The sequence below is a fragment of the Siphateles boraxobius genome, unplaced genomic scaffold (genome assembly GCF_051911475.1).
Source record: "Siphateles boraxobius isolate OS27281-9 unplaced genomic scaffold, OSU_SipBor_1 24, whole genome shotgun sequence".
Taxonomy (NCBI): Eukaryota; Metazoa; Chordata; class Actinopteri; order Cypriniformes; family Leuciscidae; genus Siphateles; species Siphateles boraxobius.
The window spans coordinates 8,144,537-8,160,003 of NW_027508855.1; the positions used below are offsets into that span (position 1 = coordinate 8,144,537).

The 15,467-nt window shown below is 38.5% G+C and overlaps 2 protein-coding genes across 5 annotated transcripts in view; one reads left to right on the plus strand and one right to left on the minus strand.

Moving 5' to 3' along the window:
* Positions 1-6,723, plus strand: uprt (uracil phosphoribosyltransferase (FUR1) homolog (S. cerevisiae)). Its single transcript, XM_077241215.1, has 7 exons — positions 1-423; positions 670-712; positions 1,024-1,093; positions 1,209-1,271; positions 1,386-1,547; positions 1,694-1,792; positions 6,323-6,723. The coding sequence occupies exons 1-7, from the start codon at positions 176-178 to the stop codon at positions 6,427-6,429; spliced, it is 792 nt and encodes a 263-aa protein (XP_077097330.1). The 5' UTR covers positions 1-175; the 3' UTR covers positions 6,430-6,723.
* The window catches only part of zdhhc15a (zDHHC palmitoyltransferase 15a), a 13,335-nt gene continuing 4,581 nt past the window's right edge, over positions 6,714-15,467 (minus strand). The window contains exons 5-12 of one of the 4 annotated variants that reach the window (XM_077241214.1): positions 15,065-15,134; positions 14,576-14,608; positions 13,682-13,802; positions 11,435-11,567; positions 11,221-11,347; positions 7,756-7,856; positions 7,185-7,243; positions 6,714-7,095 (exon numbers count right to left, since the gene is read on the minus strand). In XM_077241214.1, coding sequence (XP_077097329.1) covers positions 7,200-7,243; positions 7,756-7,856; positions 11,221-11,347; positions 11,435-11,567; positions 13,682-13,802; positions 14,576-14,608; positions 15,065-15,134 — 629 coding nt within the window. In that variant the 3' untranslated portion in view covers positions 6,714-7,095; positions 7,185-7,199. Of the gene's footprint in view, positions 7,096-7,184; positions 7,369-7,755; positions 7,857-11,220; positions 11,348-11,434; positions 11,568-13,681; positions 13,812-14,575; positions 14,609-15,064; positions 15,135-15,467 lie in introns of all 4 variants that reach the window. The other 3 variants (XM_077241213.1, XR_013206849.1, XR_013206848.1) reach the window with 3 other exon arrangements.

A 15,467-nucleotide genomic window follows, 5' to 3' on the forward strand; every position in this document is an offset into this window, starting at 1 on the left:
GACGTCAGGTTGTTGTTCCCGGGAGCGTGCGTCATGTATCATGCGTCTCCTCCGCTCAGCTATAGACATGGCGAGATAGTGGATCACTGAAAACCTCGTCAGTTGAAAAGAACAGCCATCATTTAAGTGGATCAGGTGTTTTCGTGTAGTGTTTCCTTCTTGTGGTTTTAGTCCTATGGAAACGGATCTTATCGAAAAGATGCCGTGCCATAATCAGCAGCTGAATAACAGTGAAAGCCCCGAACACGCCGCGAAGCACGTACGCTTCGCACGCAGTAGCCCTGCTGCCGAGACCTGTCAAGATGACACGGAACCGTGTGATAACCAAACCATGAGCGACATCCGGGGACAAATAGGACCTCAGCTGAAACTCTTGCCATTAAATGACCAAATACGAGAACTTCAGACTATCATTCGGGACAAGTGAGTCTCCAGTCTGCCTTATAAACGGATAGAGTGCACATTGCGCGTGTCCCCATAGGCCAGATCTTTATCATATGCACCTAAATATAATTTCATGTGTACAGGAGCATAAACTTGTAACTTAACAGAATGTATCTAAAATGTCCATGGAATAAACCCTCATGTCATTTGGTTGCAGATCAATCAACATGTATTATATATTGCAATTTTGTCGCATAGTGACTTTTCTTCTTCTGTCTAACCCAGAACTACCAGTAGAGGTGATTTTGTGTTCTGTGCCGATAGATTGGTAAGCATCACCCGAAAATGGTAAAGAATTGTGGCCTTGTCTTATATCCTATTAACGGTCTATAACCAGTCATTATTCCTACAAAGACCTTGTAAATAAAGGTAGCTCACACAATACATTTGGCAATCAACACAAAGTGAATATATTGTTGATTAGTTACGTTTCATATTCATTGATTGCTTTTTCTATTTTACTATATTTATTGAAGAATCAACTTGATTTTCTTTTAGTATTGTCATATTACTCGGTCAACTCTTATGTTCTGTATTTGGTTTTCTACTCTCTATTCTGATTGGTTGTTTTGCTCTCAGATAAGATTAGTGGTGGAAGAGGGTCTCAATCAGCTTCCATACAGTGAATGCACTGTAACCACACCAACAGGTGAGCCTGTAACCATGGTGATTACCCCCCTCTTCTTTTGCACATGAACATGGCATTGCTGCCACCAGCTGTTGAATTTGTCCAAATTCAGTTTCATTTTATACTCCTTATGCAGGGCATAAATATGAGGGTGTGAAATTTGAAAAGGGAAACTGTGGGGTTAGCATCATGAGGAGTGGTGAGTCTCTTTCTTTCTCACAAATTCATACACATACAGCCATGATGAAAAAACACACACCCCTATTTAGTGTGCATGCCTTTTATAATTAAACACATATGTTAATGTGAGCAGGTGAGGCCATGGAGCAAGGCCTGAGAGATTGCTGCAGGTCAATCCGTATTGGGAAGATTCTGATCCAGAGTGATGAGGAGACACAAAAGGCCAAAGTTTACTATGCAAAGTTTCCTCCTGACATCAGCAGAAGGAAAGTTCTGCTCATGTACCCTATTCTCAGTGAGTAATTCACCTCTATAACAAGGCATTAAGCTGACCCACATGGAATTTGAGCGATTTTTTGCATTTTCTTTTGGGGGAAATCTGGATTTAAACATGGTCAAATATGGCATTTAAAGAGACAATTTATTATTGTATGTGTTCAGGTACAGGCAACACTGTGATAGAAGCAGTGCGGGTGCTGAATGAACACGGCCTGCTGGCCAAACATATCATACTACTGAGTCTATTCTCCACTCCACACGGTAAGACACGAACAGTGAAGACTTGATTTGTATTCTCATTTACAAACCAATCACTTCTTAAATGTCTGTATTTTATCTATCTTAGTACATGTTAATAGCACTCTTGGTAACAAACAAACAAACAAGGGACATTTATGAAACAATTTGAACGTAGCTGTATATTTGGAATATTCTCAGTCATTTATAATAACTTTTTAACGCAGCCCTGAAGTATCAGCAGAGACGGTCAACTAGACTATCCCCTGCGAAGGCCTCATTGGCACAAGTTGTTTTTTTTTCACGGCAAACATTTTTCCTCTGTACATATGAAAACATTATCAAAATGATTCCCGTTCACACGATACCCGGAAACGACTAAAAACGCTGTATTATGCATGCCAGACAAGTAATTGGCAATGTCACTTTGTAAGAAAGACTACGCGCCCGCACAGATTCACGTTTTTTAAGTTTACACGGAGATGGGAACAGTATCGCTTTTAAAACTCGTTTTCAAAAACTCGCATTTTGAAACCTATTTCAAAGTTTGCGTTCTCAGGACACCAAAACGCTATTGTTGTGTAATTGAACAGCCAGAACGCACTAAAAGTTTTCTGTTTTCTACCTTGTAAGCGGTCCCTAAGTTAATGACTAATGATCTTTACAACGGAAATTAATCAATTAAAAGCTTGCTTAAGCTAGACAATGACTTTCTTTTAGAGCTGCTCTATAGCCAAAACAATCTTTGTTGCATTAATTTACTATAATCACTGTAAAGCTGCTTTGAAACAATCTGTATTGTAAAAACTGCTATATAAATGAAGGTGACTCGACTTATAAATTATATACTCTACAGGTCCTTCTCAAAAAATTAGCATATTTTAATAAAGTTCATTATTTTCCATAATGTAATGATAAAAATTAAACTTTCATATTTTAGATTCATTGCACACCAACTGAAATATTTCAGGTCTTTTATTGTTTTAATACTGATGATTTTGGCATACAGCTCATGAAAACGCAAAATTCCTATCTCAAAAAATTAGCATATCATGAAAAGGGTCTCTAAACGAGCTATTAACCTAATCATCTGAATCAACTAATTAACTCTAAACACCTGCAAAAGATTCCTGAGGCTTTTAAAAACTCCCAGCCTTTTTGATTACTCAAAACCGCAATCATGGGTAAGACTGCCGACCTGACTGCTGTCCAGAAGGCCATCATTGACACCCTCAAGCAAGAGGGTAAGACACAGAAAGAAATTTCTGAACAAATAGGCTGTTCCCAGAGTGCTGTATCAAGGCACCTCAGTGGGAAGTCTGTGGGAAGGAAAAAGTGTGGCAAAAAATGCTGCACAACGAGAAGAGGTGACCGGACCCTGAGGAAGATTGTGGAGAAGGAACGATTCCAGACCTTGGGGGACCTGCGGAAGCAGTGGACTGAGTCTGGAGTAGAAACATCCAGAGCCACCGTGCACAGGCGTGTGCAGGAAATGGGCTACAGGTGCCGCATTCCCCAGGTCAAGCCACTTTTGAACCAGAAACAGCGGCAGAAGCGCCTGACCTGGGCTACAGAGAAGCAGCACTGGACTGTTGCTCAGTGGTCCAAAGTACTTTTTTCGGATGAAAGCAAATTTTGCATGTCATTCGGAAATCAAGGTGCCAGAGTCTGGAAGAAGACTGGGGAGAAGGAAATGCCAAAATGCCTGAAGTCCAGTGTCAAGTACCCACAGTCAGTGATGGTCTGGGGTGCCATGTCAGCTGCTGGTGTTGGTCCACTGTGTTTTATCAAGGGCAGGGTCAATGCAGCTAGCTATCAGGAGATTTTGGAGCACTTCATCCTTCCATCTGCTGAAAAGCTTTATGGAGATGAAGATTTCATTTTTCAGCACGACCTGGCACCTGCTCACAGTGCCAAAACCACTGGTAAATGGTTTACTGACCATGGTATTACTGTGCTCAATTGGCCTGCCATAGAGAATCTGTGGGATATTGTGAAGAGAAAGTTGAGAGACGCAAGACCCAACACTCTGGATGAGCTTAAGGCCGCTATCGAAGCATCCTGGGCCTCCATAACACCTCAGCAGTGCCACAGGCTGATTGCCTCCATGCCACGCCGCATTGAAGCAGTCATTTCTGCAAAAGGATTCCCGACCAAGTATTGAGTGCATAACTAGGGATGGCAATCGAGAACCGGTTGTTCTTCAGAACCGGTGCCCAGTGAACCAATTCCTTGGAACCGTTAGTAGTATGCCTGCTTAACGATTCCGCTTATCGGTTCCGCTCGTTGCAAATGTGTCATGACGTCACACACGCGCTGCCTTGTTTTGGTTCAGAACGCAGCAAACATGGCATCGAGAAGCGCTCTAAAGTTTGGTTATATTTTACGCGAAAAGGCGACAATATGAGGCGCTGTCTAGGGCTTAAATCAAACTTCATTCACGCACACATATATGAAACACTTGCATACACGTATACTAAGTAGTCAAACATACATGTACACTGCTGAATGCTCAAACAAATACATATGAAATGCACAACGACACACCATAAGTCGGTCACGCACATACACGCAAACTCTACACACACGAGATGCGCGGAACTCTCCAGGCACAATACTCATATGAGACGCGCGCGCACTCAAACTCTCCACGCACATACTCATATGAGACGCGAGCACACGCACACACTCAAACTCGCGCACATACTCAATGAGAGTATGACGGCGCCTCATAACAATACGGTCACTAGTTGCAACACTTGTAAAATTTCCAATTCGTCAAAGGGGGGGAACTACCTCCAATATCCAGAAACATTTGGCCACACACACACAGCATGAACAGACTTTAGTCCCATGAAACTTAAACTGGAATGTCACTGTTTCTGTCACTGCGACTTCACAAACAGGCGAACACGCGCACGCACGCACGCACACATCACTTTTGCAGTAAAATTGAAAATTGAGGATGCAGTGCATGTAGGCTAATGCATCGAGATATCGAATTGAACTGAATCGATGACATGATAATCGTAATCGAACCGAACAGTGAGACCAGTGTTGGTTCACACCTAATACTCTGTGCTGTGTCAGCGAGTTAATAATAATTAACAAACAAATAAGTTGTTATAAGTTCAATAAGTTAATACAAACTAACAAATTTGTACTTATTCCCTCACCCAATTAGCCTGGTTAAAACCAGACCATTCTCAGTTGTAACTGAGTTAGGGTCTGGCAAAGCGTCATAGACAAATCATTTCCAGAGGGGCGTCACCAACGGACGTCGCGGATAGACCTAAAACCAATCAGAGTGATGAAGGAGATGACGTATGCAGAGCGGTGGAGAAACATCTCCCGATTGTTGTTCTTTGCTCGGTTTTTAACAAAAAAGAAACGTTCAAATCGCTTAAAAAAACGCGATAGCTGATTCGAACGAGTGATGTTCGACGGCGGCATCCATCTTTGTAATGTAGGCTACAAAATCTGCTTCAAAATCCCAGCGCTGTCGTCATCTTGTAAAGCCCGCCCTAACGTTTCTGATTGGTGCCTCGATTTCGACGGATTGGAAATGGGTTTGAATGAGCTCTTTGCCAGACTAACTTTCAGAGCAAATCTAAATTTGCCAGAAGTTGTCTGGGTTTTCCCAGGCTATCACCCAATGAGAATCGATAAGAGAATCGATAAGGAATCGAATCGATAAGCAATATCGATAATGGAATCGGAATCGTTAAATTCTTATCAATTCCCATCCCTATGCATAACTGAACATAATTATTTGAAGGTTGACTTTTTTTGTATTAAAAACACTTATTTTATTGGTCGGATGAAATATGCTATTTTTTTGAGATTTATGCCAAAATCATCAGTATTAAAACAATAAAAGACCTGAAATATTTCAGTTGGTGTGCAATGAATCTAAAATATATTAAAGTTTAATTTTTATCATTACATTATGGAAAATAATGAACTTTATCACAATATGCTAATTTTTTGAGAAGGACCTGTACTATTCAAAGGTTTTGGGCCAGTAGGATGATATTAAAAGTCGTCGTCTCATGCTCACCAAGGGCTGCATTTATTTGATCAAAAATACAGTAAAAACACAGTATTATGAAATACTACAATTTAAAATAACTGTTTTCTGTTTTAATGTATTTTACAATGTAATTTTTCCTTGTGAGACCAAAGTTATTTTTTTCAGCAGCCATTACTCCAATTTTTAGTGTCACATGATCCTTCAGAAATCATTCTAATATGCTGATTTTGGTGCTCAAGAAACATTTCTTATTATTATCAATGTTGGAAATGGTTGTGCTGCTTGTGGAAACATTTGTTTTAAGGACTTTTTGATTAATTAAAAGTTCAAAAGAACAGCAGTCATTTGAAATAGAAATCTTTTGATTTTCACTTTCGATTTAATTGTATGCAATCTTATGCACCCTTGCAGAAAAACATTAATTTCTTCCTTAATATATATATATATATATATATATATATAAGTCCATTTTTTAAATGGTGCACACTGCACCTCCATAACAATGTGTGTGATGTGTGCAGGTGCACGGTCCATTGTTCAGGAGTTTCCTGACATCACTATACTGACAACTGAAGTTCACGCTGTCGCTCCGACACATTTCGGCCAGAGGTATTTTGGCACAGACTGACAAACCACCAATTCCATACAAGTTCACTTGGAGTCATCTGAAGCCTGACCAGCCCATACCAAGTGTCTGTGTGAGTGTGAGATTGGTTGATCTGGGCTGGCCTCTGTATTTTTATTGGTTATGTATTTATCCATGTTTAATGTGAGCAAATGGATCAAGTGATGCTTATCCATGATCCCACCAGGATTAAAAAAAACTGTGTTCTAGACTGTTGAACAATGTGCTGCCAGAACACTCTAGAATGATGCAAATACAAGAAAATAAATATTACAAATAAAAATATTTTGTATTAAAGGAATTGCCTTTTATTTTCATAAACTTTGTTATTCAATTATTTAGTAGTGTCACCATAAAGCTAGAATCCAATCCTACAACAGAAAAACCACTACATTTCACCACAAAAACATTGAATTTAAAAGATTATCGCTGAGCAGGGACACCTGATAAAGCTCTCTCACACCTTGATCAGTAAAAGAGGTTTCGGAGACCTGATCGCTCCCTTAGGAAGTGTTCCAGGTGAAAACTGAGCATGCGGGCAGGTGTTCACCCTCACCCCTCGTTCTCCCTGAAGGCCGGCCGCCACTCCTGTAAGCTTAACCAGGCTGTGACTGAGATCTTTCTAAAATCACCTCACTGTGAAAATGTCACACAACACATTCCGTTAACCTAGAAAGACAAAAACACATTTCTGTTATTTGGATTTTCATTTGAACACTTTGACACTGCTGAAAATGCACAGCAAGCATTTCTCATACCTTATTTCATTACTTCTAGTCATCCACTGCTATGGTAACGGAGACCCCCTCAAGTGAGACTGATGGCAGAACAGAATGATACAAATGGCTCAAATCAGAATTAGATCGATTAGGCTGTGCAGCCCTGGATTGGCCTCACGGGGGCAGTATATACTTGGAGTCTGAACCTCCTTTTCCCAAAATTCTAAATTAAAGATCAACTTTGAATTACAATAGAAGATTCCTTACGTTTCTCTCCTAAACTGCCAGTTACTTCTGAGAATTAAAAATAAGACTATTCAGAGTGCTATTTAGAGTTACTGGGGGAATTTTAGAGGATGTGTGATCGTAATCCTACTCTTTGTGATAGCACACTTAAGTTAATGACAGAAGCAGAGAGGAGATCACCTTCAGAGACAGCGTGAGAACTGGGATAAATTCAGTCTCCCTCTAAATAAAAGATTTACCAAACCATTCTGACAACAGTGCTGACATATAATTAGATGACTCTCTGTAAACCGGGAAACTGGACTTGGATTGATTAATCAATTTGTTAAATTTTGAAATATGATTCAGATAATATATTTCTTACCCATAGTTCCTTCCATGACACAATGCCCATTTCCATTTATCAATGAAGGACTGTGAGACGACATCTGCCATCTCAAGGGGAATGAATGTCCATCCCCTTGACTATGATAGATGTAAAAGAAACAGTTGGTAAACATAAGCTATGGCATCTGTGCTGTGGCATTAATTCAAAAGAAATCACACATCTTTGTCTGGTTTCACAGACAAGGCTTAAAATAATCCAGACTAAAATGCATGTTTGAGCTGTTTAAACTGAAAGCAACTTGCTCTGACATATCTTAAAATGTCAATGCCAATTTTTTGTCTCAAAATTCGGACCAGTAATGTTTTCTTTTAAGGCACATTTATAAAAGTGTTGAACTAAGGCCTAATCCTGGCTTAATCTAAGCCTTGTCTGTGAAACCAGGCCCTTAAATGTTTGTGACTGCTGGCTTAGATTAAATGTCCGTTTGCTAAACAGCGAAATGGCAGTATTTAACAAGGAAATGCAGTTTTGAAATTCATCAATACTGGTATTTTAATCTGAAAACTGAAAAATGTTATTATTGCGACATCTTTTTTATTCTCAAAGCTGTGCTTACAGTGATTTTATCATGAGTAAGCAGTGTACTTAAGCTAAATGAAGCATAATGCCTAAAACTCTCCTAACTACTGAAAGACCAGCCTTGAGTGTCATTGCCAACAGGCAGCAATGTAAATGACTGGAAGCATTAATATAAAATTTTAATTAAAAGTCTCTTAGGCTGTATATTTAATCAAAAATAAAAACAGTAATATTGTGAAATATTATTGCAATTTAAAATAGCTGCTTTCTATTATTGTAAATACATAACTGTGTCTGTATATATATATATACAGTATCTCACAAAAGTGAGTACACCCCTCACATTTCAGCAAACATTCTAGTATATCTTCTCAAGGGACAATACTATAGAAATTAAATTTGGATATATTTTAGAGTAGTCAATGTGCTGCTTGTATAGCAGTGCATATTTACTGTCCTCTGAAAATAACTCAACATACAGCCATTATTGCCAAAATAGCTTGCAACAAAAGTGAGTACACCCTAAGAGAACATGTCAAAACTGTGTCCAAAGTCTCAATATTTAGTGTGAGCACCATTGTTATCTAGCACTGCCTTAATCCTCCTGGCCCTGGAGTTCACCAGAGCTTAACAGGTTGTTGCTGGGATCCTCTTCCACTCCTCCATGACATCACGGAGCTGCTGGATGTTAGACACGTGGCGCTTCTCTACCTCCCGCTTGAGGATCACCACCGGTGCTCAATAGGGTTCAGGTCTGGAGACATACTTGGCCACTCCATCACCTTTACCTTCAGTGTCCTCAGCAAGGCAGTTGTCATCTTAGCAGTGTGTTTGGGGTCGTTATCATGTCGTTTGGCCCAGTTTCTGAAGGGAGGGCATCATGTTCTGCTTCAGAATGTCACAGTACATGTTGAAATCCATGTTTCCCTCAACAATGCACAGATCCCCAGTACCAGCAGCACTCATGCAGCCCCAGACCATGATGCTACCACCACCATGCTTGACTGTAGGCAAGACACCGTTTTCTTGGTACTCCTCACCAGGGCATCGCCACACATTTTGGACACCATCTGAGCCAAACAAGTTGATCTTAGTCTCATCAGGCCACAGGACATGGTTCCAGTAATTCATGCTCTTGGACAGCTCTTGGCTCACAGACTTTCTTGTGAGCCAGCTTCAGAAGAGGCTTCCTTCTGGGACGACAGCCATGCCAACCGACTTGTTGCGGGGTGTGGTGTATGTTCTGAGTACTGACAAGCTGACCTTCCGCTTCTGCAACCTCTAAAGCAATGCTGGCAGCACTCATGTGTCTGTTTTTTGAAGCCAGCTTCTGCACCTGACGCACAGCACGATGATTGACCCTTGCGAGGCCTGTTCCGAGTGGAACCCGTCTTAAAAAACCTCTGTATGACCCTGGCCTGTACTGTAACTCGGTTTCAGGGTGTTACCAATCTTCTTATAGCCTAGGCCATCTTTGTGGAGAGCAACAATTCTAGTTCTCAGATCCTTAGAGAGTTAATTGACATGAGGTGCCATGTTGAACATCCAGTGGTCAGTATTAGAGAATTGTACTCAAAGCAAAAATTTTAACTCTAATACAAGATACAACAATTTGTATGGTCCTGTCAAGCTGACAAAAACATGAAAATGAAGAATAGGACATGTGGCTTTGCATGGTTAAATGACGTACTGTTGTTATCACTTAGGGTGTACTCACTTTTGTTGTCAGCTATTTTGACAATAATGGCTGTATGTTGAGTTATTTTCAGAGGACAGTAAATATACAGTATACTGCTATACAAGCAGCACATTGACTACTCTAAAACATATCCAAGTTTCATTTCTATAGTATTGTCCCTTGAGTACATATAATAAAATGTTTGCTGAAATGTGTGGGGTGTACTCACTTTTGTGAGATACTGTATATACAGCACTGAAAAAAGTTTTTAAGCCAGTTATTTATATAGTTTGCTGTAGGGTGTCAGTAGGAAATATCAGTTTAAATTTCCAAACTTTCCTTTTGCCATTAATTGTAATAATATCCACACGGAGATTTGTTCTCATCATCGAGTCTGTCTGTGATTACATGCAGTAGAAAAAACTGAGACAGATTCAATCTATAAGAACTGCAGCAATTCCTCCAAGTCGATTGAAGAAACCGACCTGCAATGCTACAGTACTGTGAGAAGTTTTAGGCACTTGTGTAAAAATGCTGTAAAGTGAGGATGCTTTCAAAAATAATGTCATAAGATTTTATTTATTAATTAACTTTTATTAACTAAATCAAATCAATATTTGGAGTGACCACCCTTTGCGTTTAAAACAGCTTTTGTCCCAGGTACACTTGCGCATAGTTTTTCGGGTCACTTTGCAGGAAGGTTTCTTCAAGCGTCTTGGAGATGTTGCCACAGTTCTTCTAGATTTAGTCCGTCTCAGTTTTTTCTATTTCTTCATGTAATCACAGATGGACTCGATGATGGTGAGATCAGATCATACCAGCTGTTGTCAGACTCCTTGAACATCTCACTGGATTATTATAATAAATGGCAAAGGGAATATTTGGAAATGTAAAATGATATTTCCTACTGACACACTAAAGCAAAAGATACAAATAACTGGCTTAAAATAATAGATTTGGTGAAAATACTAACGTGCCAAAGCACAGTACTCTATTTATACACACATCTTTTTCTGTGATAGCAAAGTTTTCCTTCAGAAATCATTCTATTTGGCTGATTTGGTGCTGAAGAGTCATTTTTATTATCAAAACAATTGTTCTGCTTAATATTTTGTAGAAACCGTGATGCATTTTTTCCAGGAATCTTTTATTAATAGAAAAAAAACAACTGCATTTATATGAAATAGAAATCTTGTGTTGCATTGTAAATGTGCCATCAATGGTGATTACTTCTTAATACGGACCTGCTAATCACTGGAAATGGCCAGTGTCTCTTTTTCTTTCCAAACACCTGTAAGAAGTTTGCCCTGACACCCACATCAAATGCTTTACTTCCTGGTCCATCTGCAAAAAAGGGGACCGACAACCACTCTAAGAGAAAGAGAGCAAGAGATGTTATGACGCCTACAAAACCTAATACAAATAATGTGCATACTGTATGTGAAATGTAGGTTTTACCAAGAGTAGTTTTGTTGCTGGCGAGCAGCCAGATGTGGAAGAGCAGCAAAAAACAGAGGGTAACAGCAAACATGGCCGACACCAGTGTCAAGAACAAGACATGCAGTTTAACACAACTATCAAACAGTTTGCCCTGAGAGGGGGAGAGGGAGAGAGAGAGAGAGAGAGAGAGAGAGAGAGAGAGAGAGAGATCCCATTAATATTAGTAAATGCAGAAGCAAACAAACTAACAATGAGCAATATACTTTTCACAGCATTTCTTAATACAAATTTTCATTGTTTGTTTACAGCAAATTAACTAATGTTAACATACAACTTTTGATTGTAAAAATGTGTTAGTAAATGTTGAAATTAACATCAACTAAGTGAAAAAATTCCTGTTCATTGTTCGTTCATGTTTAGTAGTGCAGCAATCTAATGTTAACACATGGAAACTTATTGTAAGTGTTACCAAATTATTATATAAATAAGAATACATTATACTGCAAAAGGTAAAACGTCACTTCAATTATATTTACATGTCATTTGCTAGGTACTTTAATCCAAAGCTACTTAAGCAATACACTTTATTACAACCCCATTTCCAGAAGTTGGGAAATTTTGTTAAACTCAATAAAATCAAGAATCTGTGATTTGTTAATTTTGATTAACTGACAAAAGTACAAAGAAAAGATTTCCGATGTTTTCACTGATCAACTTAATTGTATTTTGTAAATATAAACAAATTTGGATTTTGATGGCTGCAACACACTTCAATTAAGTTGGGACAGAGGCATGTTTACCATGTGTCATCACCTTTCCTTTTAATTACACTTTTTAATTGTTCGGGAACTGAGAATACTAACTTCTGCAAGTGGAATTTTTGCCCAATCTCGCCTGATACGAGACAGCTGCATAACAGTCCAAGGTCGTCGTTGTCTGATTCTCCTTTTCATGATGGGTCACACATTTTCAATTAGAGACACATCTGGACTGTCAGGCACATCCACTCTATGGTGTTTAGAAACCACTCGGATGTAGCATGTGCTGAATAAGGCCTGGTATTGTCTTGCTTCCCAGGAAACAAGTAATCTTGATGGCAGTGTGTCTCTCTGTACAATCCCAATATACGCCTCCACGTCAGTGATACCTTCACACACATGCAAGTCACCCATGGCATTTGCACTGATGCACCTCCATACCAGGACAGATGTTTGATTTTGCACCTGTCGTTGATGAAAGTCTGGATGGCCCCTTTTGTCCTTGGGACCGAGAACCCAATGCTGTTTCTCCCAAAAACAAGCTGAAACATGGACTCATCAAACCACAGCACATATTTCCACTGTCTTTTAGACCATCTGAGATGAGTTTGGGTTCAGAGAACTCACCAGCATCTCTGCATTGAACTGATCTATTTCTCCTTGCGTAACAGAGATTTAAGTGGCATTTCTTGATGCCGCAACAGACCGTGTGAAAACAGTTTTCCAAAGTACTCCTGAGCAGGTGGCTGTATTTAACAGAGTTTCTCATGCAATGCCATCTGAGGGTTTGAAGGTGACACACATCCAACTGAGGTTTTCTTTCCTTGCCCTACACAGCCTCAGATTTCTCTGGATTCCCTGAATCTTTTCACAGTATTATGTATCGTAGATGGTGAAAGACATAAATTGTTTTCAATCTTGCATTGAGAAATGTGATTTTTTAAATTGTTTGACAATTCTCTCATGAAACTTGGCACAGAGTGGTAAGCCATTACACATCTTTGCTAGCAAAGACTGAGATGCTCCTTTTATACCCAATCAAGATACCCTCAGCTATTACCAATTCACCTGCTCATTGTGGGCTGTTTCAAAAGTTTAACTTGGATATTCTATAATCTTTTAACTTTTATTTTGCCCCGTCTCAACTTTTTTGGAGTGTGTTGCAGCCATCAAAATTTAAATTTGTTTATCTTTACAGAATAAAATTCAGTTGGTCAGTGAAAACATTGGAAAATCTTTTCTTTGTATGTTTGTCAGTTAAATAAAGGTTAAAGAGAATTAACAAATCAGAGGTTCTTGATTTTATTGCACTTTACAAAATGTCCCAACTTTTCTGGAAGTGGGGTTGTAGAATGTGTAATATTCTGAGTATATTTAAAATATTTAATGCCAAACGACTGTGGGTGATCTGTGGACGTGCCATATGAGGCTGAGACTCACTACCACTCAAAGTGCATGTAAATCTTGCTAAAAAAATATGCAATTCAAAGACACAAATGTCACCCACCAGCCACAGTTGGATGAAGGTCGGTGTAACTGTTGCAACGATGAGGAGGCAGTACAGGAATGAGTAGAGGAGGAAGAGCATGAAGAACTTATAGTTGGAGAACCCAATACAGTTATTCAGCCTGAACATGCTCACAACAACACACAACATACACACAGAAGAGGAGAATAAGTGTCACTTTTTAAAAATTTACATTTTACAATTTACATAACATTACTCATTTAAACAAGATGTAACATGTTAAGTCTTGTCAGTGTACGTAAATAACCATTTTACTTCCTGAATGCAAGCTAATTAAATATCTAAGTAGCTATTTGGCTTCAATATCCAATAGCCTGAACAGACTAAGCAACAACAGCTGAAAATAAAAGATGTTTACAGGAAGAGTAAGTTACTAACCTTTAATTAGCTATTACACTGCAAAAAATGCTTTTCTTACTTAGTATTTTTGTCTTGTTTCCAGTCCAAATATCACAAAAAAAATATTTTCTGGGGAAATAAATAAAAATTAAATGTGTTTTTGCTTAAAACAAGCAAAATGATCTGCCAATGAGGTAAGAAAAATAATCTTGCTTCTGCTATCTGGCAGATAATTTAAGCTTTTTTTAAGCATCAACTCACTTAATTTTTATTAATTCCCCCGGAAAACAGGACATAATATCTTGTCATTTTACTCATCTAGTAAATGCATCTTGATTGAAGAATTTCTAGATATTTGGACTGAAAACAAGAAAAAATACTGAGTAAGAAAAGCATTTTTTGTAGTGTACTAAGATATAGATTACAAAGATTATTTATGCTTTAAAATAAAATACACCAATAAGTCATTCAAAATAAACAGAATCATGAATTTAGAAAGTAAATAGAGTCAATTTTTTAATTTAGTTTACAAACCAGGGGCAATGATGATCCATCTTCAGTACACACCTACAAAAAGAGAGAGAGACAGACCGCAGGAGTGAAGTGCACAGGCCACAGGAACTATTCTCATTAAATAATAATAAAAACCCCAGTGTAATCAGACACACACACACACACACAAAATCTCCACAAACACACATAGTCATTCTTTTTCTCTATTGCACTCACTCTCTCTCTCTCTCACACACACACACACATACTCAGACCTGGACTTTAATCAAAAGCAGGAAACCTGATATTGACACGGAGCGAAACTCATTTGAGAAGATTCACTGTGTCCACTCAAATAAATGTAACCAGGCGCTACAACAACATCCTGTAATTATCACACAAACACTCACACACAGATCACATTTCAACGTCTCTCCCTTTCATTAAGGGAAGAGTGTGTAGATGAGTGGGAGATGCACTGATACACACAAAGAAATGGAGAGAGAGAGAGAGAGAGAGAACAATTCTTACATTTGGCAGACAGAACAGTGATGGCAGCGATCTGGTTTTATCAATTGGCAGTGATGACAGAACCTGATAGCTGAGATGAACACACACACAAACAATAAATAAATAACATTTTCCCCACCGTTTAGGAAAATGAAATTCCTTTTTGACAAGAGACTGTTATGTTTTCATTATGTTGTATATCTTATAATAGAAGATTATTTTCAATTAGTTAACAAAAAATCTTGGAGGATTCGGACTTCAATCAAAAGCATGCATATATATTTATATTTATATTATATATATATATATATATATATATATATATATATATATATATATATATATATATATGCATGCTTTTGATTGAAGTCCGAATCCTCCAAGATTTTTTGTTAACTAATTGAAAATAATCTTCTATATGGTC

Bases quoted from the DNA above. Each gene is read 5' to 3' on its own strand.
- uprt (XM_077241215.1), top strand. From the start codon at position 176: ATGGAAACGGATCTTATCGAAAAGATGCCGTGCCATAATCAGCAGCTG. The intron at 713-1,023 runs GTAAGCATCACC...TTTTGCTCTCAG, and splicing joins TGTTCTGTGCCGATAGATTG to ATAAGATTAGTGGTGGAAGA. The intron at 1,793-6,322 runs GTAAGACACGAA...TGATGTGTGCAG, and splicing joins TCTATTCTCCACTCCACACG to GTGCACGGTCCATTGTTCAG.